The following is a 26554-nucleotide window of genomic DNA, read 5'->3' on the forward strand; positions in this document are numbered from 1 at the left end:
GTGGACAATTTGGGGACACCAGTAAGTCGAATCTGCATATCTTTAAACTGTGAGAGGAAACTGAAGTACCCGGCAGGAACCCACCAAGCACAGAAAGAACATGCAAACTCCATGCACACAGACCCCAAGATAGGACTCGAGCCCTCAAAGGTGACGGTGATAACCACCAAGCCACTGTGCCGCCCATAGCATATACTGTATACTGTACCGATCAGCCATAACATTATGATTATCTCATATTGAGTAGGTCCCCACCAAAACAGTGCCAGTTGCGATGGTGTTGGAGCAACTGCAACTCTTGTGGGATGTTACTGGTCTGCAGTTGTCAAGACATACCAAAAGGAATCTAAGGAATGAAAGACTCACTGGGAATGAAGGCTGGTCCATGGAGTCCAGTCCAATAGAAGAGCTAGTGTAGATCATATTGATAAAAAGGTTAATGCTGGTTGTGCATCACGTTCCCAATAAACAGCAGAGCCCTGATTGATGTTTCGGACAGTTGTATGTAGGAAACCTTAATAAAACATCAATTACAGTACAATGATTTTTGTGGCCTGTCCACCATAAGAGTGTCCATGTACAACTTTCAATAGAAGGGATAATGTGTTAGAAGAAGGGCCCTAGTATAACTCTTACAGCCGGGACTACTGACATGGCTGCTTTTATAGCAAAGAATTCAACAGCTGGTAGGGCATTCAAGTCAAACTGGGACTTTTGATTGTGCAGAATAACAGAACACAGTTACGAGAGTTAAAACTTCCTTCTTTTCTCAGTCTGATGGAGCCATGATCGGACTGCCTGCTTCACGCCTGAAACGCTGGCCTCCCAGGAACTTCTTTAAGGTTAATGTAATGTAATAACTCCCAGACGAGTTCCTGTAATGTGCAAGTGGTGTTGGTGAATGATCGTGTGTACAGTTACCGCAGACGGACCTGTCTCCTCTGCAAGTTAACTGTCGATTTTCTTGAATTATGTGTCACACTCTGTGAATGTTCACGGGAACGACTGCAGTTTGGACTGAGCCACCTCGGCTAGGATCGCCAATTACGGCAAAAACGTTTGCGCACCATTCAAATGTTTTACTGCGCTTGAGAGTCTCATGAGTGATTTTTTTTACGCCTTTATGGACAAGAAATTTTGTCACAAGTCCCAGTTTGACTGGAAAATCCCAGGACTACTATCCCTTGATAGTAGTTTTGTACAGTAGTAGTACTTTCATTTTGAGGGAGTGTATATATATTTATGGTGTCAGAAATATATGTGCGTCTAAGGGCTATTAAAAGGACATTAATTCCAATCAACTCTCAGCATAACGTACTAGTAGTAGTGACGACAAGCTGAGTTTAACAATAGTTGGTCCGACAGTAATGGGCTTGACGGCGAGATTTGACGGAATGACAAACTACTCCTTTTGGTGTGTGTGAGGGGCAAGGGAGTACATTGTGGATCTTTTTTTGTGTGTGTGTGTGTGTGAGAGAGAGAGAGCTATTGTTTGAATGATGATCCATATGACACCTCATACTCTCTCATATTTCTACCTCTCTGTACTCTTCATGTCTGCTGTGCGTGACCGGGGTTATGTATGGCGAGTACCTTTATCAGCAGGAGTGCACTAACCAAATGTGGCAGGACCTTTCAGACAGAAGCCTATTTGATCTAACTTGATACGCATTTATTAAAAGGATGAAGGTCGTCGTGCTTCCTTCGAGGCTAGATCGCTTCTGTCAGGCTGATTTTTGTGCGATGCTTGTAAGTGCACGCCAGGTTTTTTTCCTCTTTCCATTATTATCTTATATTCGGTATATAAATATGCAAATATGCTTTATGAATGCAACACTGGACTGCTTCTTCTCTCCTGCTACTTCTTTGAGTCGTGTCTGCAGGGCTTTTGTCCCTATTCTGAGCTGAGATATATATTGACTCCCCTTAAGCACTAAATAGGAAGGATAATGTACTTTATGAGCTGTACAGGTGGCACTTGTCCTCGTTTCCATCTATCCATTTTTGTATGTGTGTGGTGCTTGTTTTGCGTTTTTTTAAGTGAATGATAAGACATACGTTTACAGAAAAGGAATATTTATAGTCTGCACACCCACTCTGTGTCAAATTAGCTGTTAAAAGAAGATTGCATCTTCTTGTATTATGGAGTAAAGCAATTTAGAAGTGCCCACAAACCCATAAATATGAAAACAAAGCAATAATAATGATGGAGTGGAAGGTAATTGGTTGTCATCTCTGTACAGATATGGAACCACCATCACGTAATACCTTGATTTCAGTAATATAGTACTGTTATCTGTTAGTATTGTCTCAGTGCTTTTACAGCAAGGGATCCTATAAAGCCATCTATATATATAAAAAAAATACAATATATATATATATATATATATATATATAAAAAAAAAACATTATTTAAATGTGCACAATAATATGTTGGATCTTTATTGTAGCCATTTTTTCCCCCTTTTAACTCTCGGCTCATGGAGCCTTTTATTTTTATACATTTTTTATTTGTTATTAAATTTAAGTTATTATTTGTAGTTATCATACTGTATCTATCTCACTACTGTTTTTATTTTACACATACTGTAGCACATACTGTATGGTGGCAAGGAAAAAGTTCAAAAACACCTACACACACTCTTTTGTCGGTTTTATTTAACCACAAAACACAACAAATTGAACATTTATAAGCATACGTTTGCGTACAGAATAAATAAATGAACTTAATTTGCATATTAAACTTTTACATGTAAAACATCTTTATTTTGAAGATGTCCTTTACAGCACCTTTAAAAATAATAATAATAAAATCACATAACCCAGTCAGGAAACTGGTGACAGAGCAAAGGATATAGCGCCTCTGGAGCAGATACTGTCCGGTTAAGAGCCGTGCTCCAGACCTCAACAGTGGCAGCTTGGCAGTGCTGAGGTTTGAACCTTCAAACCTTTTGATCAGTAACCCGGAGATTTAATGGTTTCAGCCGCCACTTCTCCCAAACTTTACTTGCATGAAAAAAAATAATAATAATAAATTTGCATCTGTGTCATTCTGCTAATCCGATCTTGCAGAAATTCAGGTGTGAATTCCTCCCGGGCCTTCTGCAGCACTTCCCAAAAGTCTGCTATGTTGGTTGGCTAGTGTTTCTCGAACTCTTCGGTCCAGCTTCTCCCACACCAGCTTGATGGGGTTCAGTTCTGGTGATTGAGTTGGCCAAGAGTTTTCTGAGAACATTCCAGCAGCTACTTCCTTCTCCATATGATTCAAACACGAGCAGGGATAAATGCTTGGAATCGTTGTTTTGCTGGAATGGCATGCCGAGTAATATCCATGCTGAGTGAGTGCCTTACACGCGATGCAGATCACAGGCTCTCCCATTGCCAAAGAAACCGCAGATCATCACATTTCCACTTCTGTGCTTCACTGGTAGTGTTACATAGGCATCCATCACCTTTTCATGAGCTCTGAGTGTGATATACCGTATGGTCTTGTCTTGGATCCAAACACTCCAAACTTGGACTCTTGAGTGCACACACCTTGGTTCCAGTCATTGAACCGTTCAAGTCCACTGTAATCTTTTCTTCCCATTTGCGATTTTTTTTGTTGGCAACTCTGCTCATGAGGCTGGCTGACCTGAGTCTCTTACACACAGTAACTATGCACACCAGGTTCTCTCTTGTTTTATTCAATGATGGAACCAATTCATGAGCAGTGAGGCATCTGTTTCTCAAGGACGACACTCCTAAGTACTTGTCTTTTTGAGAAGATAGGTACTTGGGCTTTAACTGTGTCTCCTGTCCTGATTGAATCCAGTTGCAGTACGTCTCTGGTGTAGACTTCAAAGAAATGTCCAATTTCTTGGCTATATCTTAAAAAAATAGCCCTCGTTTCTCAAGATGAGTATAGACTGACGAGTTTCTAAGGAACTGTTTTTAGTTGGCCATTTTTCATATTTCTAATTTACACTGAAAATCACAGGTCACTTCCCTATCACCAGACAGGAGCTCAAATTAATGGTTTACTGGACATGAACTTGTTTTAAGACATTTTACCACCAGTAATCAATTTACACCCATGCACACTTGAATTTTCGGGAAAACTTAGTTATGAAGGCCTCAAGATTCCTAATCAATCATAAATTTCTTAAATATTTAAACCAAAAGCCATGCCATGGACAAAGTTCCTGAGAACTTTGTCCATGTCAAATGTGATATTTGTTCCTCATTCTGATGTATGACATAAAGTTTAACCAAAGCTCTACCTCTACTTTTCTCTTTCGTTGCAGGAACTCTGAATGTGCTCCTGCGTGTGAAGAGCATTGCCACGGTGGATTCTTTAGCATGGACGCTCTCAGGCCACCAAGGTCCAAGCTGGAAGAAGGCTAACGTCGTGGTGTATCCCAGTGGGCCATTCCAGGTACTCTATCTCCACACATCTGACTGAGTTTCTTTTTGTTTGTGTCCGCCATCTTGGGCAGAGATCAGTGAGGTAATGATCTGAAAAAAATGCTGAGTCATGCTGTTTCACACAATAACGGTTACATTTTACTACAGAAGTTGTTGATTCATTTTTCTATAACAACAGAAGCTGCAAGCGTTGTTTTAATGCTCCGGTATTAATAGTTTAGTAGGAGTCGCAGTGCTTCGATTTGTACAGTGAAAGTTAAAGCTGTAAAAGAGAAAAAAAAACAAGACGGTGGTTTATAGCTTACACAGTATAATGAAAGCGGTAGTAAGAAATAGGGACGAGAATCACCAGGGATTAGCGGATTCAATAAGATCACAAAACCCACTGTAGTAGGTCGTGTGATTCTGTCAGTAGCATGATTTTATAAATATCTCGATTTGATTTAGTTGATTTTGATTTTTAGATCGCGCCACCTACAGGATTATAGAGGAATGACAACATTATACTATAAATAATAAAGATCGATTTTGCACTCTGTCTGCAATACATGTATTGTATGAAAAGAAATGCCATACATCCCTGAATCAGTTTTCCCCCGTCTCTAGTAAGACATGTTTTGTTAATGAACTTATGAAAAGGAATGACTTTTTAAATTGAATTAGTATATTTGGTCAAATTGTTGCAGAAAAAACACATCTGGATACGCCCTTTTATTGTAGTATTTGTTGCTCCTCGCATTACATGTTTTAAGCTATTTTATTTGAAACATACTGTACTGGCATTGCTGTTAGGAAAATAATTGTATATAAAAAATTGTCTGATCAGATGCAGATACAGTAGCTTCCTAACTCAGACAGCGTAAAAAACATCAGTCGACCTGAAGGTTAGATTCGTTGGCAGTCTCAAGTTGGGTTTTTTTTAAGACCCAAATTTAGCTTGTCACAAAAAAAAAAAAAAAAAATATATATATATATATATATATATATATATATATATATATATATATATATATATATACATCCAGTATGGCGTATATACAGGATATAAGAAAACTAAAAGTTTCCTATTGGTCTGGTTGCTCTTGTGTCTGACTTTTGCCTCTCGGCTAAAAGCTTTTTCCAGTTTAATGAAGAAAATTAACAATAAAGTCGAGATGACAGTTGAGAGGGAGCCAAGTTTCTTTCTCTCCTCCTGCCCTTCTCTTTCTTCCTTTGCTTCACCACTCCCTTCGCCTGCCATTCCTAGAGTGTTTAAAGATGTGAGAGAGAGAGAGAGAGAGAGAGAGCGATGGCTCCTTGCGTACCTCATCATGTATTCACTGCAGCATATGTTGTGGTAAGGCAAACGAGAACGACGGGTAGACAGGAACTTCTCATATGCCAAACTTTCTTGTCTCTTTTTTTTTCCCGTTCTTTCTTCAGTCACTTTAATTTCCTGTAGAGTCTTCATGCTGTACTCAAGGTCTCGCTCATCATTATCTTGACATTGTGCATTAGTTTGATGCACAAGCCTGGCGCTTCGGAAAATCAAATATCTAGTCTGCTGCAATACAACAGATACGCTTCATATGTATGATAACTAGATGAATGCTTTTAATTATTTTATGTCACACAGCAGTGCTGTGGAATTGGTCAGAACGTACCGTTAATGACTGGAGAGGAGAAAACACTTTTTACGTGATAACAGAATCTCCCCTATATGTTAGGGTGTATCACGCCAGCTTATCATTGCTTAATTTTTCCTGTGATGGCATGACCTGAAGTGTTTTGTCCTTTACTTAATCAATACTTAATCAAGTTGAATATTGAGCTGTTAATCTCTTTTACAGGACAGCCTTTGCTAAGATGGCAGCAATGTAACAGTAAATAGTTCACATGTCAGTCAGTCACTCACTTATCGTCTATACCGCTTAATCCTGTATTCAGGGTCGCAGGGAGCCTGGAGCCTATCACAGGAGACTGAGGGCACAAGGCGGGGTACACCCTGGACGGGGTGCCAATCTATCGCAGGGCACATACACACTTACACATACACACTCATTTACACATTACAACAGGCAATTTGGAAACGCCAGTTAGCCTAACCTGTATGTCTTTGGACTGTGGGAGGAAACCGGAGCACCCAGAGGAAACCCACCATGCTCGAGGAGAACATACAAACTCCATGCTCACAGAGGCGGGAATTGAACCTGAACCCTGGAGGTGCAAGGCGACAGTGCTAACCACTTAGCCACCGTGCAGCCTCATGAAATTCATAGTATACTATTAGTATTATGGTACAACATAAAATTGCATTCCATTTCTTAAGTACTAGAAATTGTATATTTGTGATTATCGAATGTTACACTTTACATCAGTTATTATGGTGAAACTGGAAAATAAAACATTATTATAAATGCAACAACATTTATCATACTTATAACACAACGATTCAAAGAGTGTAACCTGGATCACAGTTACTTGAGATAAGCACTGATTTCTATAACGTTTTCTTGAGAAAGCAGTCTCGCTACAAAGTGACGATCTTTATGCTCTTTTAGCTCGAGTATAGCTAAACACTAGCTAACTGCTACACAAATATAATAAACAAAATACTATCCCAGAATTCAACTAAAGTCTTAATACGTTCTAATGAGAAATAAATATTCTCTATTTCACTCGTAAAAAATGAATTTCACATAAAATTAAAGCCTTTTTTTTAATAAAGATGTAAAGAGAACTAAATTAGGCAGCATGACTGCAATAACTTCGTATCTACACTATGCAGTCGCTGTAACACATTCCACCCTTTTATAAAACCTTTATCCTCTGTTGGAGTTTTTCCAAATTTAGTGTAACTCTATGCCTTTTTTCTTTTTTAACATCTCAGTTTAAATTTAGGAAACAATCATAATGAAAGGCCATAAACCACAACTGACATTTAAAACATGCATTTTAGGGGAGATTTTTTTTTTAAATCGCACCATAAATAAAGTGCTACCAGTGGTTAAGCCATTGAATTGTTAGTGCAGGGCAATTAACTTTGGAGTACTTAATGAGGGCTCACCAGCTTTTAATAAACCTTTGGGCTCAGTAATACAAAGTATCCAGCATGCGAACACAATAAACCAGTCATGCATCCAGTTACAACACTGACTACAATAAAGAACCTGCAAAAAAAGAAAAGGAATGTTCTTCTATTTTTATTTTGTCCATCTATGAACAAAGATTATTCCTTTTCCTGAAATCCAAGCTAAAATAATGGTCCATTTTTAAGCTTTTTACTAAGACCACGGGATCAATGATGAAAGTCTGATCCGGACTCCTCCTGATAAGAACAGCCGGCCAGCCAGTTTAATCCAGCCATCTCTCCCCCTCTGTCCATCCCATCTGTTTGTTTCTCTCTGTTCGCTGATTTCTTGCTGTGTTACAGTAATCGAATACAGACTCCAGTTATGTTTTCCGCCTTTCAGCATATCAGTGCCAGAAGGGAACTGGTTATGGTTGGGATGGTTTACCAGTAAAATAAGATATCATGATATGGCAATCAAAAAGTATTCTTTGTAATAAACGTAATAATTAAAAATAAAATTTGTAATAATGTTTATTAGAAATGAAACACTTAGATTGGGTTTTTATAGGAAGTAATCATCGAGAGGGTGCTATGATGTGACCTAGTGACAAGCAGTATTGATTATTTTTCAATAATAGCATGTCACAAAATGTTAGTTTTATACTGCAGCCATTTGCTAAAGATTATAATTATATGTTAATTAAGTACCATAATCTTTCATTGTACTTGGGGTATTATTGTTTATAGACATATGTAATGTTGTGGAACATCTGCACAATGATGGTTCCTATTAACAATATTGCCACAGCAGTTAGAAAAAGTTGCAAGTGGATCATACTAGCACAGCCCACAGATAATGTATCGGACCGACAAAACTCTTTTAGTAGCACAAAGGGGACGTACATACATACATACATACATAATATACATACATACATAGATTCATACATACATACGTATATACATGCATACAGTATAAACAGTACATGCATGCATGCATACATAAATACATACAGTACATAAGTACATACATACTGTACATGCATACAAACATACATACATACATGCATACCTATAGTACATACATACATACATACATACATAGATAAATATATGCATACATTCTAAAATATACATATCACACTTGATTATGCAGGAGAGAAATATTCAATTATCTCCATGTCAGATCTTTTTCTCTTAAGAGCTTGCTGTGGTATAGAAACAGGTTTTGAATATGAAACAGTAAATTAAGGGCAATTATTTTTTTTCCCCCAAAGGAAACCATGGAATATATTTACTTTAATGTGCATGTGTATTAAAGCTATATTTTTCAGCAAGTGCTTGATTTTCGGTTATGCCTTCTGGCAGCCTTTTTTTTCGTACTAGCAGTTCAGTCCATCATGTATAATTACATCACAGTGGATATTATAATGCAGTAGTATGAGATACAGTATTCACTTTTTTTGTGTTATTTTAGTTGTGTATATACTGTACCTTATATGTGTATATAAGAATAAAAAAAAGAAAAGAACATTTTCTCTTCTATTCCTAAATTATAGCGCCGTGTTGGACAATAAATGGATAAAAGGAGAATTATACACTTTTGCCACATACTTACATACAGTACGTCTTTCATGCATTTCATTTTTCCAGACATTCTCTACCTTTCATCTTTATTATAAATGTACTGAATATACTATTTGAGTCCCTCAAAACTCAGAAATCTTTTATTGTTGTGAGGTTTACGAAGTTGGACTCTTTATAGCCTCTTGTAAAAGTTAGTGGATATTTAAGGTAATATTAAAAATATTGGATGCCTTTAACATTATTTTACAATATAGCAAAAAAAAAAAATTGGGAAGGTTTGGGCACACCTTCTGAAGGCATGCAAAATATTTTCTGTTGTGACTGGGCATAGTGGAAAAACCAACATGCACAGCATCAATGATGCAACAATACCTTAAAAAAAAACTAGAAACAAATTTAGTCAAAGACAACGGATGATGATTTTTTTTTTTTTTATTGCATATGGTTGTTCAGAATTTTTTAATAGTTTTTACAATTATTTTTATTAAAGAATATACAGATAATTCAACAATGGATTGGCACATCAAGGACACTTGGCCTAATGCAGAAATTCATTCCAGGTACATTGCACAATTATGGCAACTACAGTGGAACCTCGGATTACGAGTAACGTGGTTTACGTGTGTTCCGCAAGACGAGCAAAGATTTTTAATAAATTTTGACTTAAAAAACGAGCATTGTTTTGGTTTACGAGTTTCATGTTTCACGCATGCGCTTCTTGTTTTGACACAGAGTGTCATGTGATCACAACTGTGCCAACGGTTTTTCTTTCTCTTGCACTGCGGAATTGTCTCCCCTGCTGGGTCCTAGTGCTCGTCTCTTACTGGTATAATCAACACCCGTGCACGCGTGTACTGTTTACTATAACACTGTGACCCCGTGTGTGTTTTAAAACATATTTTATTTTGTGTTTGGAAGCAAGTGTGTACAGCGTGTGTACTGTTTCTTATAACACACGTGTGTGCGCGCGAGTCAAGCAAAATAAATTCTCAATACAGAGGTTAAAAATCTATTTTTTTCCTCATCGCGGTGTGTGTGTGTGTATGTGTGTGTGTGTATGTGTGTAATTTGACACTGTGCCGACTATGGCACATACTAACCCTGTGTGTGTGTGTGAGTGAAGCCCCCTTCATAAACACACACAGAAATTAAGGCGAGAAACACACACTCTGCTCTCCGAAGGAACTCGCAAATCTTTTCAGAGGTAAGGTGCTGGTTCATTTGTTTGTTTGTTTTACTTTACAGCAGTGATTCTGTTAGTTTGCGCTCACACGAGTGTCATTAGTGATGTTTATTGCCAACCTTCAGATAAAACTGTGTAGCAGGAGAGAGACGTTGATTTATGACCGATGTTTACAGAAGTGTAGTTCAGTGAGGGAGATGCATTGTGGGTAATGCAGTCTGGTGTGTGTGAACGCGAATGCGAGATGTAAGCTAGGATATAGAGTTTTTTTTGTCGGATTTAAGAGCAGGATCCACCCCAAAGTTTGTAATATAACCTGACAATGCAGAAAATAAAAGACCGGGCATCGACCAGTTTGTCCATCTCATCATTACACCAGCATGAATTAACGGACTGTTACGCTGTCGCGAGCAACATTAAAATAAAGCGAAGAAGCTTTAAAAATTTAGAAGAGAACAACAGTCTTTCTTTTAATGTGTGTGTTTAAACGAGAGGAGAAAGTTTTAATGTGTAAGATGAGAAGGGGGAGACAGAAGGGGCTGAAAGCAAGAGTTTCCACTTATTCTAGCCTCACACACACACAAACAGCGCCTGCGTGCACAAAAGGGAAACACTTATCTGCCGGGATTTATTTTTAACTTTTTTGAAAGGTAAAGTGCAGGTAAATTTGTTTTATTTGTACTTTATATTTTGTATTAATTATTTTTATGTATTTATTTTTTGGGGCTGTAGAACGAATAATTTAAGTTTCCATTATTTCTTATGAGAAAATAAAATTTGGTTTACGAGTGTTTTGGAATACGAGCCCACTTCCGGAACGGATTACGCTCATAATCCGAGGTTCCACTGTATTGCAAAACTGAGCTTACTGAACCATTTAATCATTTTTTAAATATATAATATACAATCGATATTCATTGACGGGTTAGACCCAAATAATCCATGCAGATAATTTTCTAAACAAAAAAAACACTTTTCAATATTATTGTTAAATTCAGTTGCCAGTGTGCTTACTTAAAACTTATTCCCATTATTATGGCGGTCGCTAATATGGCTTTAACTTTTACTCACAGTTCTCTGCTGTGTCTCTATGGCTCCAGTGTTGGCCGCAGTTTTTTTATCATCTCTAAAGTAAAAGCACTACAGAGCAGACATGTGTCCTCTAGAAGGGATACGTGATAATTAGCCTAGCTTAATGATGATTTTATTTGTAATACGTTGACCTTCATCTTCCGCTTCTTCATATCTCTCTCACTCTTCTCCGTCGTGTTTTTTGTAAAACTGGCTGTTTTTCAGCTCTGAGTCCCTGTGAGCTTTTCATATGCGCTTTATCCATTAACCTCTTTCTCGCCCTCTCAATCTCTCTCGTCTGGTCATTTATTCCTTCCCACTAGTCTCTTTGCTGTTTTTTTTTCTCTTTTCTTTGTGTCCTGTCTTTATTTTATTTCGTGTTTCTTTCTTTCCGTGGTGGTCGGAGCGCAAAAAGGGACTTCCAGCATTTCCACGACTCTCTCGTAACCTTCAGCAGCCACATGCGCTAATTAATGTCTCTCTTTGTGTCTTGCACACAATCACACACACACACACACACACACGAAAGAGCAAGCTCAGGAGTGATCCTATTAAAAATGGCAATGCATGTACTTCTGTAAATGCAGCGTGCTTGAATGCTGAGAATCACGGCTTTTTAAGCTTTAGCCTTGAAGGCGGGTATGGAGAGTGAATGTAATGAGGAACACGGCACTAATGCACGCTATGTTCATTGTCAGGAGAGAATACGTCCATCCAAGGAGAAAAGTGAACACCAGTTGCTAGTATTGTATATGAGTGTATAAAATCAAGCTGTTCATAGCAGGTAACCCATACACACTATAGTACGCATTACAGTGGTACCTCGGCGTACGAACGGCCCCGCCTTGAGAGTTTCTGCCTTAAGAACGTACGTTTTGCAAGTAAATTGCATTGGCAGCACATGTACATCTGGTTTGCTCGTCCTTCGGGGATCCGGTCAAAACTTGATTGTGTCAAGTCAAGCGAAGCAAGTTTACATTTTTTTTGTGGCTTTTTTTTCTGTGTTTTGTGCAAGATTTAGTAAAAAACACAGCACCATGAGTCTCAAGAATGTTTGTAAGGCTCGTATTAATTAACCTTTCGTCTGCTGGTGTTAACAAAACCCAAGAACACTAAAGACACACACACACAACACTCAGTATACAAAACCCAAATGTGTATTATACAAAACAGACACTGTAGTGCACAAAATACCACAAAGTCCCAAGTCCTATATACAGTGTGAGTTTGTGTGTGTGTGTGTGTGTGTTGGAATGCTGGAGTATTGTATCAGCTTCACAGACTTTATGACTCAATCCGGGAGCTCAATCCTGTCGCACGTTGTATAAACAGTGGAGCGCTGGCCTCCTGGCGTAATATGCCGCTTCCCTTTAAACACGGTCAGATGACCCCCTTGCATCACCTGGTTTGGAATTGGAGAGGAGGTCTCGCAAGAGTAAAAACGTGGAACCAAAACATGAGGCAAAACCTCATATGCAAACAGATTATAGATTATACAACGCCATGTAAAAAACCATGATGAGGCTCCGCTGCATGTTATCAAGCAAATGAAAAATGAATTTCGGTTAAGTTAAATTGTATGTTACTTTATTCACGTATGTTTTTTATGTTTTTGATGCGAAAAGTATGATTGTAGTGTTGGAAATTGGTAATATCAGGTGGCTGGAACAGATTGTCTGGATTTACAATATTTTCGAAATAGGAAATTTCACTTTAAGAACTCGCGTGCGGAATGATTATGCCAAGGTACCTTTATACCTTGGCATAAGTATCTTTATACTTTATTGGTCAGTAGCTTATATTTAGTAATGTGAATTATCGATGTTCAGTTGTGATAGGCAGCACACAGGCATGATAGGCATTCCCATAAGGTTCTTCTTTGTGCCATCGAGATAGCGCTGGCCCCTGGGAGTTCCCAGTTCCGTGGTGTCCTGTACCAGGATGTTGGCAGGAGTTTCTTTGGGTCCTTTGGAGCCTTTGTGAATCAGACGTGTTTGTCCGATAAATTCCATGGTCGCTCGATCAGAACAGGATCTGGGGTGCTCAGTCAGCAACACTGGGCTCTTTTCCTTCTGGAGTGGGCTGTGGTGAACTGGGTATTCTGGTACCATTACATCAAAGCCAGCGTTGTCTTTTTGTCTTTTTTGGGCAATCTGTGGTACACTGGTGGGAACATTTCACGGCGTCCCTTGGTCCTGTGATCCTGTTATAAGTTCACTGGTGTATAATTGGTGTTTAGTTGACTTGTCAGTGGCCAGACTTAACGGGGGCTGATCGGGGTATGTATTGATATGTTTTGTTCATTCATTCATTCGTCTTTTATCCCACTTATCCTGCACACGGTCACAGGGTGTCCCTGGACAGCCTGGAAAACTATGGGTCAGGATAAGCTAGCCTAATCTTTATGTCTTTGGACTGTGGGAGGAAACTGGAGTACCCGAAAGAAACCCACCGAGCACTGGGACAACATGCGAACTCAACACACACAGACCCTGGGGTGGGAGTCGTACCCTCGACTCTGGAGGTGCGAGGTCACAGTGCTAACGACTAAGCCACCGTGCCGCCTGATTTAACAAGCCAACCAGGTTTAGATGACATTTATAGCAAACAGTTGTACAGAAAGCAATCTTGAGAATAGTGTCTGTGGATGTGAGAAAAAAAGAAATAGCGAGAAGAAAAAAACAAAACGCTCTTCTAACATCAGGTGACATTACATTTGTGTTCGACATTATACCCATGTTCCTGTCTCTCATCCTTTTCCTGTGACCCGGTAGCCAATTAGTACAGAGAAAAGAAAGAGAAAAAGAAAGTGAGAGAGGGTTAGGATTAGTGCCACAGACATGCTAGCAATAGAAATCAAATTAGCCCACCTTAGAAATGAGCAGAGGAGTCTATTGCCGAGCTCATGAATTAGAATTAGAGGTACGAGGTTCTCTCTCTCCCTCATTCGATATTCTTCTCCCTCACTTATCCACAACATCATCCTGTTCAAAGAGACTTAGGCAAGGATTAAGTTAAGGGTCAGAATAATATTGTGTGTGTGTGTGTGTGTGTGTGTGTGTGTGTGTGTGTGTGTGTGTTTAATTGGACTGGCTGGGTAAATCAGAAGTCAAAGTGTTTTGGTTGAGAGTTTCCTGTAGTCAGGAGGCTTGACCTTGCACTTGTTTCTCTTTCTCTGTCTGGCATGAAGAGCTCTTAACAACACAAAGTCTCAAACAGCCTGACAGTTCACTTTGTCTTATGAATACAAATATATCAAAAATCCAACAAATTTCCTTTGTAGACGTACTGAAAACGTGATTATTATTATTATTACTATTATTATTACTATTATTATTATTATTATTATTAATATTATTATAAAAAGACAAGCAAGAACTTAATAATCTTAATTATCAAATGTCCAAGTCGAGGTTTTAAGTTGATAATAAAATAATAATAATAATAATCAAAATAATAATCATAATAATAGTAGTCATTTTTAGCCACAACCTTTTCTTTGGCATCTGCAGACTCTCCCAGTGACAGTAGGTGCAGACAGGAGAGCAGTCAGTCAGCACACACACACACACACACACCACCCATTCCAAGACACTTTAGAGTAGTTAAACCACCCGCCAGTTTGTTTTCGATAGCAGGGATTTGACCAGAGGAGACCCACAGGGACATGTGAGAAACACACAACACCCTGCACAGTAACCCAAGCGTGAGTGTGTCCCCGTGTCCCCAGGGTCCTATGGCCCTAGTTTTTTTTTTCTGTTAACACACACATTAGCCTTCCTGTTCTGGTCGAGACAAACGTGATCTATTTCACGATAAAATTCTCCTTGAATATTATCCGGTTTATCTTATTGGAACAAGGCTTTAAAACTATTTAAACATGACCGAACTAATTAGTATCAGTGGTTATGTGCTTTCGAGGTCTCTAGAATGAATCTCATCAGTCAAAAACGTCCTAAAACCTCATCTTTAGCTTTAAATTATCTTGTATTTCTTTAAGAAGGCGCTGGCTTCAGTGTGTTCCCACAATAACCCGAATAATAATTAAGCAAACGGAGAGCTGGGGAACATCATTTTCTGGTTTTTGTTATATGATACATAGACCGAGGGAGTAAAGGACCCGGGAAATCTAGGACCCTAATTACATGGGACCCTGCTTACCCAGAGGAAACCCACCAAAAACAGGGAGAACATGCACACAGACCTGTGATGGGAATCGAACCCTTAACCCTAGAGGTGCGAGGCTAAGGTGCTAACCCCTAAGCCGCCGCGCCGCCATGCTCATACTGTAATGCATTCAGTACTGAGGACTTTATCGTCGTATCGTTTAGTTTAAAACTGCTTCAGTTTGTCCTGTTTTTGTTTCATTAACTTTAAGCTTCTTTTTATTCGTTAGTGGTAATGTTTTAAATACGAGCATCTTTTATTCTTGTGTAGCCTGTGTTAGGTTTCGGCCCAGTAACTTCCTGCACCAGTGTTTTAAGATTGCATCTCCGGCTAACGTTGTTTGTGCTTCCACGTAAAGATAAGAGTAAATAGGTTAATATTTATCATTATCATCATTTATACTAGTGAAGACTCGGACAGAAATATAATAAGACATGATGCGAGACAGAAAGAGTTTTAGTAATTCTTGTTAACAACGCTCGGCGCTATCTCCTCAGCACTAAAACCGTCACAGGATCTTAAGTAGCGAACGGATGTAATTCCACTGATAAACTGTCTCGGGTTAATCGAAAGTGTACAAAGCTGTCTTTCCTTTTTTATCGATTCATTTGTTTTGCACGAGCATCCAGCTAGTGAGTAATGCAGTGTGTTAGCGTGGAACCGAATTAGGCCTGTGTATGTGTGTGTGTGATTAGGTGTGCGATTAGGTGTGTATAGGCAGCTTCAGTGCGAACATAATTAAGCTGTCAGTCAAAGCCAAAGCTGCGTGTGTGTGTGTGTGTGTGTATGTGCTTGCCGTGTAAAGAGTCGTAACGTGTTCAACGTGCGTAGAAGAGGAGAGAAAATTGATGACAGAGCGACAGACAGTTGAGCGAAGGGAGCGCGCGAAGCTAAAAGTGTTTTTAAAAAACGTATTTTTAAGCTCGTTTTGGACAAAATGATTATTATATTATAATGAAGAAACATCTATTCATATCCCTGATTAAAAGAAATGTAAAAAAAAAAAAATAGATTTTATGCATTACACAAAACAATTTTAATAAAAATACATGGTATATTTACTGTATGAATGAATAATAAATAAATATCATTTCAACAAACTTCTGTAACCATGTTTCTCTAAAGCAGGTGTAACATTGAATAATTTTTTCCCCTGAATAATTAATTAGAAATGCAAAATTGTCACTACAAAAAATTAAAAACTTTTCAATATATACATAATAATTATTATTATTTTTATTTTTATTTTTCCCAGGTGGTGTTTGAGGGCATCCGAGGCGATGGGTTCGAGGGCGACATCGCCATTGATGATGTCTCCGTCACAAAAGGGAAATGCAAGCAAGAGATGCCACCTGCCACAGGTTGGTCCAGCAGCCAGTGAGATTATAATTCGTTGCTCATAGAGTTAGTAAAATATACATCCTTTTTTTTGCGAAAGCTCTAAAAATTCATGAGCTTCCCGTGTAAGCTCTTTATAAAAGTAACGTTAATTAAAACTGTAAACTTATCAAACTCGTAGTTATTAATGTTGCCAAACTTAATTCGTTGGACCTTATGTTAAGGGTTTGAGTAAACAGCTACCAAATGCGAATGTTACACTCAGAAACACAACCAGGCCTTTCATCTGCTTCATCAGTTATAGGGGAACGAGGGAACAGGCTACACCTGGCTTTCACCTGACCATCAGCTGCCTTGTTCCATTGTGTTAAAACCACCAAAAATGGCGGATATAAAAATGGCTGTAATTCCTATATGGCATTACCTTTATGGTTTGTGTCAAGTCCATTTGTAAAACCCATTAAGCACCATGATGAAACTGTCTCTCATGAAGACCTTCCCAGGAAAGCGAGACCAAAACCTACCTCTGCTGCAGAGGAGAAGTTCATTTAGAGTCACCAGCCTCAGAAACCACCAATTAACAACCAGCACCTTGGATTAAAGCTGTTACGAAGGCTTTACAGAGCAGAAGTAGCAGATACATCTCAATATCTACTGTTCAAAGGAGGTTATTGCATATTTTGGACGCCTTCAGTATTGTTTTACAGTGTAGGAAGAAATAAAAATCAGGAAAGACCATGGAATTAAAAGGTGTGTCCAGACTTTTGACTGCAGTGCGGGTATGGTTTTTCCCCTGTACTCTCTCCGATGAAACTGTGTTCGTGTGATGAATTGGAATATTTATATCCTTAATGATATTATGCACATATATATATATATCATTAAGTGAATACTTGGATCCATTTCCCAGCAGGCCTTTTTCTAAACTGTTTTTAAAGTATTCAGAGTTTTGCTAGCCCTCAATTAGAAAGGATTAGATGAGGGCTAGAACAACAGTGACAGCACATTTAGTATATTAAGTAAACCAGAGATGGTATTTAAAACAAGACTTGAGGACATTAAATCAAAGTAACTCTAAACTTTTCCTACTTGTCCTACTGGTTCCTAAGTTGGAACATCACAGGACTGGCTTTTGATGACAGACAGAATTAAGTGGTCTAAAGAGACCAAAACTTCTTTCCAGGAAATTCTTCTTTTGGGAAAAAATCTGTGCCCATGTCTGTGCCAGCCAATCCAGTGGAAACTACCAGCGCTCAAGCCTGGCGCAGCACTCTTGTCTCTGTCCTTTCCTTCCTTCCAGTTATGCTCCTGTGGCACAGCGGAGGACGAGTGCCCGTCCTGAGCATATACGGGCAGCGTGACAGGAAAAATCCTGCGCCAAAACGCTGAAAGAAGGCAGGCGACAGTCCAGATCGCCATTGTCTCCTGTTATGCTCCTCATACGAAGCTGAGATGAAGATGATATACAGTAAATGCACATTAATGTGCGGAGATAAATGGACTTGCATTGATCCACTGGGCCTTCAAAAGGCTCAAATTGTCCAAAGTTTTGCATGCACACTATTAGGAATAATTTCATTTTTTTTTTTATTATTATATTAATCGCATTTACATTTGTATAGCACCTTTAGATTTGATCTTGTGTTCTAAAATACTATTTAGAGAGAAACCCGAATCAAAAGGGAATCTTTTCTGGTTACATCACAAAGTTGCATTTGGAATAAAAGTTGCGTTTTAAATTTTAATGCAGATTATAAATTCAGCCACATCAGTGAGGAACAAAGCGGTAGCATGACAAGCAACATGAATTTATTCCTTAGAATGTATCTATAGTTCTAAGCATACATTTTTTTTTATCTGTCCATACACGAACACAGAATATTTTGCTGTCAAAGACCAGCATCAGCAAAACACTCCACTGTTGTAAAATTTATCTACCCCCATCCACCCCCCCCATTTTTTTTTTTTTTTAGTAAGTTAAAGTATCTGCTTCTCTATCTTTAGTTTGTTTCCAAGATCCTGTTTTAACATCAGACAGAACTTTCATTGGCTTAGGGAGCTCAGGGAGACATGCGGAAAAAAGGTAACCCCCGTCTTTGCAGGATTTGTTTGCATCAAGTGTCTTGACTTGGATGCGTGAGCAGAATATACGCGCTGTCGAAATCCATTCAGCTCATCCCCCTCTCACTGTGGATGATGTGTAGTTTAAAATCAATATACAGCTTGTACCTGTGGAGCGAAGTGTTTGTACAGTATTGATACTGTAGACGTGTCCTCCATCATTCTGTCTATATTCATCATTGACCTTTTGCCTGCTTTCTTCTTTATGTCTTTGGATTTTTGAATGAGCCTGATGGTGATATCTTTAACCCACTGCCTGTTAGCATTGACATGAAATCGAGCTGCCAGTGGAAATAGATCACAGTGCTGCCATGTGGCTGTTAAAGGGACAGAATTAAGCTTTTTTCATTAAATGTACCGCTTGTGTTCATACAAAACCAGTGTTTAAATCAAACCAGATCTTTTTTAAACAGAACAGTTATAACTCGTTTGATTTCTCTATATAATCAGCATTTAAAGACGTAATCGCCTTTTTAAAAACGTTTGCACCATTTAAATATTTTACTACGGCTAAGAGTCTTACTGCGTTTAAAGTATTTTAAATATCAATCAGTCTTTTGCCTTCATTCAACCCAAATTTCATTTCAAGTCCTGGTTTTGTTTGTATAAATCGTATATATCTAGGATTCTTAAAAAACATGTCGAATGGCAATGTCTCCAGAAAAAATGTGCTTTTGACTACAGTTGCTTTCATACCTATATACTGGCATCTCAAATTTAAAAAAAATTATGTTTATTATGATAAAATATATTTTGCCCAATTACATGAATCAATTAAGATTCAATTACATGAATAATTTTTACATGAAGTTTTACTTATTTGTTATAATATTCTGTAAGTTTTTTAAAAGATCTCATCAGGCAGATACTACAAAAAAAAAAGTCAAACTTAGATTTTATTTACCACATATTGATTTAAATGTTAATTAAATCAAAAGAATCCACACTCAGAGAAATATTTTCCATTGCCTGGCGAGAAAAAAGTCTCCTTTTCAGAAAGGCCAAATTATTAAGCACTCAAACCAGTTAAGAGGATTTGAAATGACTGGACTTGGGTAAAGAACTCACAGGATTGGGACTAAACAGCTGGAGTGTAAACTGCTGTTGCTTCAGCTGATCAGGTCTAAGCTCAGTAATGTTATGTGGCAATAAATCTGATGACCTAAATTACTGAATAAACAGTTTATCACATATAAAGAGGCATATTTCAGGATTTATTCTGTACAAGAATTAATTTTAGTAGACTTTCACATATAAATTACTGCACAGTGAAGTTCTTTCTTCGTATTTTCCTTCTTAATTGGGGTCAGAGCGCAGACTCAGCCAGGATGCAGCGCCCCAGGGGCAGATAGAGTTTAGGGGCCTCGCTCAAGGGCCCAACAGTGGCAACACAGTGGAGGCTCGAACCGCCGCCCTTCTGATCACTCGCTCAGTGCCCAAGCCCTTTGTGCTACCACCGCCCTAGAGTGAGGAGCATGAGGAAACACTTTCCTACATAGATTTGCCTCCACATTGTGAACCTCAATTGGAGGTCAATGAAATCTCCTGTTTATTTACTGTTTTTGAGTCATCTTTTTTGTCCTTATTTGCTAATATTTATTTTTTTAGGAGGGGTGAACTGCAAACTATTATTTGATAAATACAATAAAATTTTAATAATCAACAATGATTTTAATTCAACTTTTAATTTTAATAATACCTAAGTGCTATTAGAGATATTTTGTACAATACATTATAAGCACTTAAATGCAATCCAGACAGGAACCTGGGGAATAGCAAACGTTTAGATTATTAGCCAAATGCATTTTTTACTGTACGAGTCTTTATTTATTGCTTGTAGTAAAGTCTGTGACCTCAAATCAATCAGAGATGGAAATCTAAACCCACGTTTATTAGAAGTTTTTTTTTTTTTTTTTTTTAAAGCCACTCAAGTCTAAAGCTAAAGAGAGACTCTGGGAACTGTTGCAGATTGTTGATACTTAAAATAATGTCTAAAATAATGAAATAATGTCCATTTTAGTAACAGTGTGGGGGTTAAAACATCACATTCTTAATAGTTAATTAATTAATTAATTTATGTTACTGTTTGGTTTTAATCTTCTTTTTATTTATTTCTTGATATAAAAGTGAAGCGATCTGCAAAGGCAGTGTCCCACCAAAAGCTTTTATGTTGCATAAATGAACAAACATTTACCTTTCAAAATGTTTTAGTCTTAGCACTACTCTTTGGCTTAGTGGTTAGCACTGAAACCTTGCACCTCCAGGTTCCGGGTTTGATCCGCCATTAAAGTACTCAGTTATTTAGTGTTTTTTTTTTTCAAAAGTGTAATTCTTTATTTGGACAATTTATGTAATCTGTGAGCCAGACAGCAGTCATTTCCAATCTGTTAGTGTAATCGTAGTGTGTGAGTGTGTGTGAAAGTTGTCATACAAGCCCCGCCCCCGATAACACTGGGTTTCCGCTGACATGCAGATTAGGCTAATCGTAGTGTGTGAGTGCACGTGCTCTGCGATACACCGGGTATATTCAGCCTCGTGCCAGTTCTACACAGATGTATCTTTTCCATGTGTCTTTATTTTTTTTTTCGATTATATTCTGCCCAAGTCGGTTTTATTACAGTCTATTCTTTTTTCCATTATGTTCTGTTTTATTTCTAGTTCACTATATATCGTTCTATTCTGTTCTATTCTCCCCACCTCCTCCTAGGCCCATTTTATTTCCTCTGTTTTTATTTCTTGTTTTATTTGCTGTGTCACTTTTCTCTAGTCGCCTCTCCGTGGGTGGCAATCATATCAGGAGCTGCCGATGGCTTGTGTCTTTTCCCCCCTGTACTCTGTGAGATGAAAAATAACTGGTAGCAGTGGCAGAATTGTGTGTGTGTGCGCGTGTTTGGGTGTGTGTGTGTGTGTGTGTGTGTGTGTGTGTGTGTGTGTGTGTGCGCGTGTGTGTATGTGGGTGTGGTGCTTCTGCTTTGATCCTCATCTCGGATGTAGGGCACTATTTACTTACGCTCATGTTCTATACGTCTCTTGTTTTTTTTGTGCTTTTGCCTTTTTGTTGTGTTTGAGGAATACGTTTCTCCCCCTAAGACAGAAGAGAGTGGAAAGATTTGATCTTCTAAGGCTTGTATATTTCAAACAGTAGATATTTCCTTTGTCATAAGAGCAACCATATTGCTTTTGCCTGCTTTTAAATCCCAGGGTGGATCGCGGCTCTAAGACGTCTTAATATTTTCCATTTACATTTTAATTAGTGAAAGCATTCAGTATGTTAATGCATTCGAATAGTAATGAGAATCTTTTTTTGTTTTGTTTTGTTTTGCACTGCCACAAAGTGAATAGACATGGGGAGTAGGCATTTGTGTCACAGGACTGTAATGAAACATTCAAGAAATCCGATTTCCTTTCTCAAACACATCATCTTCGTGAAAGGTCTAATTGAATATTAAGTTCATTCTGACAGGCCCAGGATCGGCCTGCGTGTACACACGTGCACTTATAGTTAGCTAGAACACGGCACACGTCCAGAAAACACACTTAAAGTGCTCTTCCATTACTGACCCGCTTCTCGAAACTTGCCAACTCCTTCAAAAGTCCTTGAGAAGCGACAGGCGTTTCAGTCGTACTTCAGTGAAACGGAAGAATAAGGAACATTATTAAAAATGTATTGATTTACTGCCAGCACTAGAAAACCTTTTATATAAATAATATTGATCTCTTCAATAGAAAGCTGCTCTTTATGTATTAAACCTGTTTTGTTGGTGGCATGCATGCATAATGCACTTGGTGTGCGTTTGTGCGCATGCTTAACTTATATTTCAGTACCAACATACGTTAGTGCTTTGTTTGTATAGTACATCATGTAGAGCTAGTGTGAGTTTTATGTAACGTTACTCAACAGAACATATGATGTAGGGTGTATTAATTTTCAGTTTTTCTCCTGTGACACTTTTAATCAATAAGGTCATACAGTACATACAGTATATACAGTACGCTTTTAGCTATGCGACACAAGTACAATTGAGGAAGCAGAGTTTCTCTTCTTTTATTCAATCTCCAAATTAAGTTCATATTTCCTGATCAAAGTCAAGACGATATATGTTATACACTTAAAAACCTTTGTCTCCTTTCATGCATTACCTAAAAATAGGTCATTTAGTGAATGATTAAGGTTATAGTGTAGTGGAGTACTTTAGAAAGGCTTTATTCTAGATCGGGAAATGAAGGAGTCATAACAGCACAGGAATAAGAATGGATGTAAAAAATTTTAAATTTTATGGTCAAATGGATCATAGTTGATCCGTGAATTAATGCACATGTGGTGCACATGTGGTGTTATTGCATACAGTATATAAATGTGGTGTTATTGCATATATAATGTATGTTTAACCATTATAGTGTGAAATATATAATTTTACTACTACTGTATACCGTTATATGTACTTGGGACAAAGTAAAAAATTGTACACAATTTAAGTTAGCATTTTGCTCAAATTCTCTCGCACTCGCTCGCTCTTATATAAGCATACATTGATAACAATGATAATTATAATAATAATAACTGTAATGTTTGTCCTACCGGATAACATTTAAGCATTTAAACCTCCCCCCCCCCCGGAGAAAAATACAGTATATCACTTATTTACAGTGTTTTTCTATACCAGTGATACGATATACAGTAATTATAGTTCATATAACAGATTATTAAATCAATACTTTAATGAGTCGAGTTCACTGTGTCTTAATCTGAACAAACAAAATCTTGCTAAATGCCTGACTGCAGTCAAATCTGACTACTGCGAATTAAACGAACACTACAAACAAACAAACCAAAAAGGAAAATCAATAGTTTTAATATAGATTCCTTGAAAAGCTTGAACAGAAAGCTGCTTTTTGGCTTTAAAAAAAGGCATTTAAATTACCATACAGTATAATCAATTAACTTCAATTTCATTTATGTATTGCTTTTAAAAAGTGACATATTGTCATGAAGTATCAAGAGTTTAATAATTCATGCATGGCAACACCAGATCTAGGGGTAGTATGAATCTTTGCACCACCAGGCTGAAGACCACTTTTTTATAATAATCAGTGCTTTGCAGTCTTATTTAATCTGTATGATCTCAACGGCAATCTGCAGTGTCCAGTACATTTTACGGTAATGTCTGATTATCAGTTTTAACAAGGTTTGTTCCTGGAATCTATAGTTTTTTAAGAAATTTACTTAGATTATTTTTTTTACGTTAACTAGAACATGCTGAAATGACTTATTCTCTTTTTTTGTCCCCCTCTCTGCAGCGGTGCTTCCAGGAACAGCCCGAAGCCTTCAGCCTGTTACACTGACCGAGCTGCTAGTTAGCTCTATGTGCCTCTACGTCCTGCTCTTCTCCAGATGATGGACGATACATCAATTCATCCCCTCGCTCCCACCGCCACCCCCTCCCTTGTGGCATCAACCAACACTGCCCAGATATGTTCCTTCCCTCTTCCCTCCTTTCCTTTCATACTTCCCTTGCTCTTCCTCACCTGGCCATATTTCATCATGCTTGGCCTGACTACGCTTCTCCTGCACTTGCCATTGTCTCCCTGTGCAGTCTCTAAATTTAGCCCTGCATTCTCAATGGCTTACCATCATACCTCAACCCCTTTGCTACGACTGCTACAAGTCGAAACCACATTCATAATATTCCTAACATTTACAACGCATCAATGAATGTTCACGTATATGTGTGTTCGTTATTTCTTTCCTCCCTTCCCTTCCCTTCCCTTCCCTTCCTCTCCACCCTCTCTGTGTTGCTGACACACCAAAGTGTCAATTATGCTACCAAAGATGATGGCGGTTCTTCAGACGAGGCGAAGTTCGGGAGCAAACCTGGGTTCAAATGCCCTTGTGAATGCCTGTCTCTCACCCCTAAGACTGTCCTGCGCAGAAATGTGATTCTCGTGATGGATTAGCAGAATGTAGGGTGGAGAAAGTGAAAGCGAGGATGGCCAAATGAAACGAGACTTAACCTCATGCTGTCTATTTGGATAAGCTGAATAGAAAAGAACCTGTACAGTGTATATGATATATTACCTAAGTATCAACACATGGACAGTGACTATTACTTCTGAGACTAATGACGACTCAGACTATGATAAAGTTAAACTAAACTAAAGAAGCACAAATTTATATGCTTTTTTTAATCACTTTGGTTTCCCCATGTGGTATTTTGTCCAGCTACAAATTTGCTGTATGCCTTGTCCCTTATTATAAATGACATTTCCTGCCTTGCTGCTGATCAGAATGGTGGACTGAACTTCTTATCAGTAACCCTATACTGGACATGTCTACCCCTTGTCCAACTATCCTCCAAGACAACTATCCTCCAAGACAACGGCAAACCCGTATTATCTACACATTTAAACCGCATGCCTGAGCATTGGCCAATCAGTGACGGACTAACGGACATCAGAATCAACTGATTTCCCCAGGAGGATTACGTCCATAAGAACTCCAAATGCAGCCTTCCCAGAAGGTCTCCGCACTCCGTATGTCTGACCTGACGATCCTTCAGAGAATAAGCCAAGTTGTGGAACAGGATCTCTGTAATGAAGGTCCATCCAGGCATTTAAAGAGCTGCTGAAAATGAGTGCCATTTTCCGACTTTACACCTTAAAGTGCGGACATTCAAAAAGGAAGCGGACCATGCTGCCAGCAAGCGAGGAGACATCTAGTTTTGGCACAAAGGAACTAGACATTAATAAATAATGCACATCCACATTTCATATTAAGCAATACAGCATAATAATGATTCTTTGAAGCTGAGCACATGTTTAGCGAAATGTGCCATCGTAGTTTACGCTTTGAGTCAAATGTATCATATGCTTATTCCGACAACTCGTACATTTCAAACTTTAACTGTGAACCATTTCTTCTGATTTGTCAAGTCTAAGGTCCCAGGGAGTGCATCAGGGTTCTCTATTTGGTCCTCTGTGAATGGCATTTACTCACAATTTATTAATCAAATGACCATGAATGCCGATTTTTGTGGACTTTTTAAGGAGCACAAATATATATATATATATATATATATATATATATATATATATATATATATATATATATATAAAATACACACACACATGATAAAAACCAGGTGTGCCTCTGTCAGAGTATACACATTATGGGCAAACTGGTCATCATTATATTATATGCTATGAAACAATCATATATTCATTTATTTTTTGACCCAGTATTATTCATGATCATTACGCAGTGTCTAATCACTGAGCTTCTAGCGTGAGATTAGATTTTTGACGACATGTTTCGTCACATGGATTTCCTCATTCTTCAGCCTTTGCTTGTAAAATTCGCTCACACTCATATTCAATCAATGCATATTTATCTTAAGATGCTGTATTTCTTATATCTGCTACATTCCGGTTAAGGTGTTGACTCGCATCTCAGGTCATTGTTTTTTTTATTATTATTATTATTTTATTTTTACAATTACGTAGCAAGTACAGAGCCTTTGAGATTTCTCTTTTGCTTCTGGTTCGGCCGACTGAACGTCACAGGTTTTTAGGCATGTGTGTTACTATTCGTGCTTACTCTCGGCCATTAATCTTAATAAATGAAACGCTTC

General features: G+C 38.1%; 1 protein-coding gene across 2 annotated transcripts in view; it reads left to right on the top strand.

Annotated features, from left to right (window-relative positions):
- Positions 1–25967, top strand: part of LOC128528989 (MAM domain-containing glycosylphosphatidylinositol anchor protein 1) — a 200069-nt gene extending 174102 nt beyond the window's left edge. For both annotated transcript variants that reach the window (XM_053502259.1, XM_053502260.1), the window contains 3 exons: positions 4287–4417; positions 16723–16828; positions 24225–25967. In XM_053502259.1, coding sequence (XP_053358234.1) covers positions 4287–4417; positions 16723–16828; positions 24225–24322 — 335 coding nt within the window. In that variant the 3' untranslated portion in view covers positions 24323–25967. The remainder of the gene's footprint in view (positions 1–4286; positions 4418–16722; positions 16829–24224) is intronic.
- The last annotated feature ends 587 nt before the right edge of the window (positions 25968–26554 follow it).

The sequence above is a fragment of the Clarias gariepinus genome, chromosome 8 (genome assembly GCF_024256425.1).
Source record: "Clarias gariepinus isolate MV-2021 ecotype Netherlands chromosome 8, CGAR_prim_01v2, whole genome shotgun sequence".
NCBI classification, from domain to species: domain Eukaryota; kingdom Metazoa; phylum Chordata; class Actinopteri; order Siluriformes; family Clariidae; genus Clarias; species Clarias gariepinus.